General features: G+C 31.6%; 1 protein-coding gene across 1 annotated transcript in view; it reads right to left on the bottom strand.

The window, feature by feature from the left end:
• LOC103605651 (leucine-rich repeat-containing protein 40) overlaps positions 1–9276 on the bottom strand; it is a gene marked incomplete at its 3' end in the record, with an annotated part of 31709 nt that overhangs the window by 10999 nt on the left and 11434 nt on the right. The window contains exons 2-5 of the mRNA XM_008590274.1: positions 7532–7713; positions 6642–6715; positions 4397–4526; positions 849–972 (exon numbers count right to left, since the gene is read on the bottom strand). Of these exons, the coding sequence (XP_008588496.1) occupies positions 849–972; positions 4397–4526; positions 6642–6715; positions 7532–7713 (510 nt within the window). The remainder of the gene's footprint in view (positions 1–848; positions 973–4396; positions 4527–6641; positions 6716–7531; positions 7714–9276) is intronic.

The raw sequence follows: 9276 nt of genomic DNA, 5'->3' as shown, positions 1-9276 counted from the left end.
AAATAAATAAATAAATATACGTAAATTAATTAATTAAATTTTTAAAAATTTTAATTTTAGAAAAAGTTGAGCTTATAGAAATAGTTTGCCTTTAAACAAAAATATCACTATAATGATTTTGTACTCTAAGTATTCTAAGATGATGAAGTACACTTATTTAAAAAGTGCTCAAATGTACCTTAATTTTTTTAGCCCTTAATATTAGTTCTACAGTACTTTAAATATGATAGTTCAACAGTTAACTTCAATAGAACCACTAAACTTTGGCATTTTTTTTAAAAAAAAGGATTGACGACCTGGGCCCTCTGGCAAAACAGGATTATCTTGTGGGGCTGGCTGGTTAGCTCAGCTGGTTAGAGCATGGTGCTGATAACACCAAAGTCCAGGGTTCGATCTCTGTGCCAGAGAGCTGCCAAAACAACAAACAAAAAGACTATCTCTTGATATTATTACTTACAGACCACGAGGAGGCTACAGCTATAATATAACTACATGTCACAGGTGGATTCACGTATGAAAGGGGAATAACCTCTGTTGTATGAAAGGGGAATAACCTCTTAACAGCACAGCTCAAAACCTTAATTTCTCAGGAATATAATTTTACTACAATTCATAATCATATTTTCTTTTCCTCCTTTCGATATGTCTAAGTATCTTTTTGATAGTACTTCTTTAGGCAGTTGCTAGACAATAATAGTCTGGAGAAAATCTGACTAATTGCTATTGTTTGCATTTACCACCATAAAAATGTACTACTTTGTCTGCTGCTGTGTTAAAAATTATTTTTCTAAATGCAAAGTTGCATCAACTTCAAATTTATGTATTTTTTTAAAATAAAGAAGATTTACTTTTCATTCTATTTATTTCTCCTGGCAAACTCTTCAGCTGATTACTGGAAAGATTGAGTCGCACCAGACTGGATAGAGAAGAAAAACTAGCAGGAACAGTTGTAAGACGATTGTTCGAAAGATCCTTTAAAAAGAAAAAGAAAGAATGAATGAATGAATAAATTTAAAAAAATGAAAAAAAGATCCCTGAAGGGATTTCAGAATTTTGAGGGAACTACAACATAAAAGAAACTACTTCAGAGGTGAGTTTTGTAACCCTCATTCACTGACAATTTCACAGATTATCATTCATTTTAACATTCTTTTTCAAGATCTGCAAGCCATCTGTGTTCATCAATGCGGTAGACAAGAATCAGAATGAATTCTGACTTCAAAAACATTTTACGAGGCCGACCTGTGGCTCACTTGGGAGAGTATGGTGCTGATGACACCAAGGCCATGGGTTCAGATCCCTGTATGGGGATGGCCGGTTGGCTCACTTGGGAGAGTGTGGTGCTGACAACACCAAGTCAAGGGTTAAGATCCCCTTACCCATCATCTTTAAAAAAAAAAAATTTTACAAAAAGGTTTCTGTTAAAAGTCATGCTATATCATGCATAATGTTTTCAATGCATAAATCCATTTGTTCATCTAATATTTATTGAGTACCTATGATGAATTAGGCATATTATTGGTAAATCATACTATAAAGTGAAAACCATCTTTGTAAGAAAGAAAAATTCCTGAAAGAAAAATAAAGCTAATAAAATGGTCATTTGAATTTTTGAGGAAAAAATATTCTCTCTTTGTTCTTCTGCTGACCTCAGCAAGTCTGCTTTGACTAAGACCACAAGTCTACTCTCTACTTTTAACTCATTCAAGCTTTCATAATTAATCTCTATACCTCGATGTTTCTTAAAATCTTTATGCTTCTGTTTTTTCTTTAAAGTTATGAGAGGACTTTTTTTTGAAACTCCCTTTGAAAGACAATGTTACATTTCATACCTGTTGTGGATACTAAAAATATTATAAAATAAAAATAAAAAAAAGACAATGTTATGAATCAATTCTTTTTTTTTTTTTCTTTTTTAAAGTTGTTTGAGCACAAGGTAATTCTTTTAACACTTGAATTAGGTGTAAACTTCTCTACAAAGTGTAGGAAGAGCCCAGGGCAACAAAAAATAAGAAAAAAAATGACTTAAAGGAACTGTATTCTGAAAGCTTTCATTTAGTCCAACATTAAACAATTGCATTCTATAACTCTGAATAAATACAGAAGATAAAAAGAAGATAAAAATGCTGGATCAGCTCATTTTTAAAAAAACATACCATTATTACAACAATATTATCACAATATTGTCTGTAATGCACAACATAACATAATTTACAACTCCAATACTACAAATGCTAAGAATCAAGAGACTGCTAATAAATAAATGTTTTGTGATATCAAAAGTTGCTGAGAATAAATGCAATGTCATATCCTGGATTTGATCCTAGAACAAAAAAAGGACAAGAGTAGAAAAACTGGGGAAATCTGTATAAAATCCAGTTTAGTTACTAGCATTGTACCAATGTGAATTTCTGATTTTTTGCAAATGTCCCATGGTTATATGAAATAGTAACATAAGGGGAACCTGGGTGAAGGATATATGGGAACTCTCTTTACTATACTTACAACTTTTCCATAAATCTAAAATTATTCCAAAATAAAAAGCTTAAAAAGTTACTGGAAAAGAAACTAATTCAGAAATTCTCAAAGCATTTTAAAGAACCCAGTCATTCTAAGAAACTCCCCTCTAATCAACAGAACTACTAATAAAGTTAAATACTTAATTATTGCAGTTAATAATTAAGTTAGATGTAAAACATAAGTATACTGTATGTAAATTAATCTATATTTATGCCAAGTCATTCCTTCAACAAATATTTATTTAGTACTATTATGCTAAGCAGTTTTTATATAACTTTAAGAAATATTACTATTTTAAATGATTACACGTGATTATGCTTTTGATCCGTTCTAATATATTGCTGCCTACATTTATGACCTATCTGATACTAAGTCCTTAAGAACACAATTCTCAAATGAAGTACTCTCATTATGCAAATGACTCTTTGGGAACCCATAAGGGAGAAACTGGAAATTTCATTTATTATAAGATTTCCTTTCATCTTTCAACTCTAATGGACACTTTCTTTTTTTTGAATCAATTGCTTTTTTACCACCCATTTTTATAAGAAAATCTGATGGCGCCTTCCACTGCCATTCATTTTATCTACCATGCCTTTTATTTTCCAAACCTTATTTCCAGTCTGATCAGACTGAAAGACAAAGAGACACTAAAGGAATAGTTAAGACGTATATATGTTTTGATTTCAAACACTACAGCAGATGACAAACAGATGTACATACAGAAAAAAACAGAATTGTATATGGAGTAATTTTTCTTTAATGATAAATAAAATTTAAGGTTAAAATGACATAAGTTTTGCAAAGTTTTTTCTCATGTAAAAGAGGAAAAAACAAGAATGTAATATGAAATAACTTTGTGGAGTAGATATTATATATTATATATTAGAAAGCTCTGATCGAATATAGCTAAAGTCTTCCAGATGGTATTTTACAGGTGAATTTTATTTCTTTGGTGGTAAAGTGGAAAAAAAAGATGCTCTTAGGAGTCAAATTGTCTTATATTCAAATCCTGATTTTGTTACTTATTAGTAGAGTGACCTTTGATAAATTTCCTCTTTTTATAAGCCTTAGCTTCTTACTGTGTTAGGGGATAAAACTATCTACTTTGCCATATGTAAAGTACAAAGCAAAGTGCCACTGTTTTTATTATTCTTAACAATATGATTAAAATGTTTATATTACACTTGGTTAGAGCAAGGCCTTAGTAATACCAAGGTCAAGGGTTTGATTCCCCAAACTGGACAGCTGCAAAAAAAAAAAAAAAATGGCATTGCTTTATGGTTATCTGTATGTTAGATAAGTGAAAAGTAATACCAAGGTCAAGGGTTTGATTCCCCAAACTGGACAGCTGCAAAAAAAAAAAAAAAAATGGCATTGCTTTATGGTTATCTGTATGTTAGATAAGTGAAACAAAGGGAATAAAAATTTTGCCAGCAAATATGGCAATTTTGAAAAATAGGGAAGAAAAGGTGGGCCCCAAAGGGATTATCTGGACACTCAGAGGGCAGGAGGGCCATAGGTAATATAAAGGAAGAAATGGGAATGGGTATAGAAAAGAGAATTTGTATGTGCTAGAGACAACTTCTTTCTATTTTGCTAAGCTGCAGAAGCCTCTGATTGCAAAGTCATCCTCACTGCCCCTTTCCCAAACTCGGTTCCTAAATTAAAACTTAAAAGTTGATTTTGTAGAAGGAAAAACAAATTTGTGATTAGTAATTTAGCAATCTAATTGAAATGCACACAGTTTCTGATAATCTACTCACAAAATCAGCTGTCCATGTTCCCATAATTTCAATCATATATCTAATTTCTTAGCCTGAGGAACAATCCCATCAGCCCCAAATTATACAAAAATCAGAAAAGTACAACTTACTAAATCTTCTAAATTGGAAAGTCGTTCAAATCCCTCTGGTATGCAAGTTAGTTCATTATGCTGGAGATAAAGGCCCTTCAGGTTTCTTAGATTTGTAATTTCTTCAGGGAGTATTTTCAGTTTGTTATGGCTATTGATTGATAAAATAAATGCTTAATAATTTGATAACAACACAATATTTATCAAAGGCATTTTTGCTAACCAACTACATAGATTCATTACAAAAATGAAATATGGTTACTAAATTTAAGTACTTATCAAAATTCACATCCCCAAAGTTTACACTCATTAAAGTAACAGTAATCTAAAGTAAACAAATTGGAGTTTCAAAGAAAAATAACAAAGAAATAAAGGTTTTTAATCAAACACAAATAATTTGTGAACTTTGATTGCTTGATTTTACACATCATGTAAAGAACATACTGGACTCTTAATTTTTTATACCATATTTGACTTTCAGAATTTTAACAAAAATATGTGCACACACACACTACAGTGAATTACATCTTATACGGAAATTAGGTTTTAAATTTAGCAAAAAATAGCCATTTCTGTTTGAGCGCCTGGCATATCAAGTTGAATGTAAAATGCAATTCCACCCTACTTTGTACTTGGTCCTAAGTTTTCAGTTTAGCCCTTCTGTAGAGATATTCAGCTTACTGGTTTAGGAGAAGTTCCAAATCACTGAAGATGATATAATCCCTGATGATTAAGAGATGACTGAAACAGTCCCCAGGTTTATTACAACTTAACTATTCACTTATGAATTGTACTCTACTTTAATAGAGTAATGGCCACATAAAGTTATCTTCACAAATAACAGGAAAAAATGAATAAAGGGGCTTATAATAACCTAGAGTTACATTAAAATAAAATTAGTTTGAACAAAACGATTTCTTCTAAAATAACAACCAAAAAAGTTGCTAAAAAGTAGTTACTATTGTTGGTTACTTAGCTAAAATCTTTGTATATTTGATAGGAATCTAGTTGGGCAGAGATGTACTTTTAGCTATATATTCCCTCCATCTCCTTTCCTTACCTGATTGCTCCATCCTAAGATTCATACTCTTAAGTTTTGGAATCTAAAGCTCAAGCCCCACCCAATTCATACTTAACTTCCTCTCTCCTTCCTCTCAGCTCTCCCCACTCTTGTCTTTGCAGGCCAGATCTATGCAGGCCAGATCTATGCCTTCCTCTTCTAAGAGTAAGAGGCTCTGATGTAGTTCTAAACAATTAACACCTTTGTATGTATAGATATTTTTACCGATTTATGGTAATTTTAAGTTTGTCACTAAATGAGGACTCTTATTTGAGGGACTGTTTTCTCTCAAACCAGCTAACTTACCTCCAGAAACAAGACTTGACTATATATGTTAGATAGATCTGTGACCTTATCTATTTTATAAGCCACAGTTTTTTTAAGCTGTCCTTATAGTACTTAAACCTATGTTTCTCTTCCTACATGAAATCTCTCCTAATCTCCTTTCCTCTAATCAGTGTCTGTATGACTCAGATAACGACTTGACTATATATGTTAGATAGATCTGTGACCTTATCTATTTTATAAGCCACAGTTTTTTAAAGCTGTCCTTATAGTACTTAAACCTATGTTTCTCTTCCTACATGAAATCTCTCCTAATCTCCTTTCCTCTAATCAGTGTCTGTATAACTCAGATAATGCAAAATTATTCTTTCTTAAGAGTCTGGATGTATATCGGGGAGAAAACAGAGTTAGCTAGAGCTGTAGCTGCCTAGCCTCCCATGTTCCTATCCATGATAGTACTAGAAACATAATCATGAAAACCCAGGAGTCATTGAAAAATTTTAAGAACTACTAATATTAAAAACCATAAAATTGTTCATCATTAATGAAAGAACTATTTTATATTTCTTCCTTATTGTTTAACACCTAGATATTTTTCAGAATATCAAACTACCTTAAAACTTGAGATGTTAAAAGTTTTTCTAAAATAAGAACCACTAAAAATTGTTTTGTAAAAATAAAACAAAAAGCATTAAAAAACCCCAACTAGCCTTAAATTCATAAAATCAGAAAATATATAGGAAATTCTAAAACTAAAAGGAAAAACAAATAATCTAACAATTAAAACTTAAAATTCTTATTCTGCTTTATCCTATTTCTGAGTAATACAAAGATATTTTCTAAGGTCAGAAAAAAATTAAAGAATATTAGATTTACACCATTATAATAGCAATATTAGAAATAAATAAGCTTAAATTTTACCTGACATTAAGTTTCTGAAGATTTTCTAGTTCTCTTATAGCTGAAGGAAGAGATGTCAGCTGATTATCATGTATCTAAAAGTTATTAAAAGACAAAGTCAATATTCTTAATTTTATAATTATACAGAAATGATATGACAAGGGAGAGGGAGACTTCTTTCATTCTCTTACAGAATCATTGTTTTTAAGGTAGAAGGAAACTTAGAGTAGGCCAATCCATTCGTTTTACAAAACAGTAAATAAAAACTTCTTCAGAAATTTGACTGTTTAGATCCAACTTTTTCACACATTATTGGAGGATTTTTGATGTAACTAAGTAAAGCATGCCAAAAGTCTGTAGATTCTGAAATAAACTACTCATGCTTTACTTTACCACATGACATAGCAACTAGAGACTAAAAGGAAAGTCCCTGAATTAAAAAAAAATATATATATATATTCAATAAAGTCAATAAGGTTGAAGCCAAGTTTCAAAAAAACAAACAAAAAACTACCCTAAGTACATGCTTTAATGTCTAAAATAATGATGATAAAAATAACAACAATAAGAAAAAAGATGAGCAGAAGCAACCACTTGTTAAATACTAATTCTGTCTGTTACCATTAAGTAATTTAATTCTAAGAGAAATTTTTTAAAATAAGTAGTATCAGTTTAGGATTATAGATGTGAAGACTAAGGCATAAAGAGGTAACTCTTCTTTGGCAGTCAAAATTAGAAACATGGTATTCTGACTCTATACTCTTAACCATTATTCTGTGCCTAACATAATGATGTGTTATTTGTTCTTGTATTCTACCAACTCAACATAAAAGTTTTTCTGCTTAAAAAACCTGAATTTAGTTTTGGAATCTGTTCAACTAATAACCCATATTTATAGTCGGTCAACTTACATCAAGAACAGTTAGTGCAGGCAGGAGTCGGAGGTCCTCTGTAAGTGACTGAAGTTTATTGTTTGATATGATTAGTTTGGTTAAATCCGTCTGTTCCCACCATCTTTCAGCAGCACTGAATGAAAGAGTCTGATTAGCTTCTTCTGGGATATCCACATTTATTCTCCAGACACACTGAGGCACTGTTTCCATCACCACCACAAAGGAAGGAAGGAGGGAAAGAAAGATGGAAGGAAGGAAGGAAAGAAGTAGACACTAAATGACATACTATTGTAACAGCTATTCAGTTTATCTACTGAAAAACAATTTCTGAAACAAAAAATTTCAAATAAGCCAAACAGCAACAAATTGCAACAAAAGTTGATTTTATTCAAAAGCAGACAATATAATATGTATTTTACATATTAGATCTCACTTTTAAATTCATTCAATTGTATTTACTAGGTGCATACTCTGCACAGCACATTCTGGTACATATATAAGGCAAGTAAATAACACACTCTACCATCATCATAATAGAACAACAGAGAAGGCATAAAAATTAACATTTATATGTAATGTTATAACTTTTATAACAGAAGCATAAACTGTACTAAGGCTCAGAAAGGGCTAGTAACAATAACAACACAAATACCAGGCAATCTTCTAATACACTAACTCTTCTAAACCTCATAACAACTCTGTGAGGTAGATGCTACTACTATTTCCATCTCATAGACAAGAAAATGTGGCAAAAAAAGAATGTATAATTTACTCATGGTTAGAAGCTAGTAAACACCAGAGATATGATTCAAACTCTGGAAGGACTATCCTGTCTTGGCTTTCTGTTAATATTTGGGAGGAATATCTAACTTTAGTAGCTACTCTCTATTTTACCTGACATACAATTTGATGTTTTGTTCGACCACACAACACAATGTTATTCTATTGCAGCAAATGACAATTCCTACAATATAGCAAATAAGACTGTACAAATTGAATAGGCAGTGTCCACATTGTCATTACAAAACTTGAAGCTCCAGAAAATAGCTTGCTGTAGTGCTGTAACAAAACTATTTTAAATAGAGTCTTTCATTACTTTACAAAAGTAGTACCACATATACAGATAATGTAGAACAATGAGCTGATATAAATCAAGGCAATCATTGGTTATGCCCTGCTGTCACTGACTATCATTTCAAAACCATCAGAAATTAAACGGAAAGGTACAGTCAAAGCTTCAAGTTCAGGACAAAGAAGTATAATTTAGAATGATTATTCTGATATAATGGTGTTAGAGAAGCAAAGCATAGACCCTGAAATCAATGAGACTTATAGTCACTCAAAAAAATAAGGTACCTACATTCATACTGGAATAAATCATAAGACCTCTCTCTTAATCCTTCTCTCTGATTAGGCATTCTTCACTTCTGTACTACGCTACCACTGGATCTCCAAAAACTGTGAGTAACACAGAATATGAGCCCAACGTGTTTCTGTTTGTGGATGGACATTTATTTTTAAAGTGAAGCAAAACATAAAAACTTCACTCTTCTCAACTGTTTTGACAGCAAAAGCATCATAAAAGTTATCATTATTATTATGGTGTGTAGGTATAGATGGTTGAGTAGGAATGAGAAACATAGATCAGTCAGCAATTGGCATATGAATATATTGACATCAAAGGAGTCAACAGAAATTGGGATACCTATGTATTTGAGTAAAATTAAATATTGCTATTGGCGGGGGGGGGGGGGGGGGGGAGG

This window comes from Galeopterus variegatus, unplaced genomic scaffold (assembly GCF_000696425.1).
Source record: "Galeopterus variegatus unplaced genomic scaffold, G_variegatus-3.0.2 Scaffold5957, whole genome shotgun sequence".
Lineage (NCBI taxonomy): Eukaryota > Metazoa > Chordata > Mammalia > Dermoptera > Cynocephalidae > Galeopterus > Galeopterus variegatus.
The sequence above is the reverse complement of the archived record's forward strand: the minus strand, read 5'-3'. Positions and strand labels throughout refer to the sequence as shown.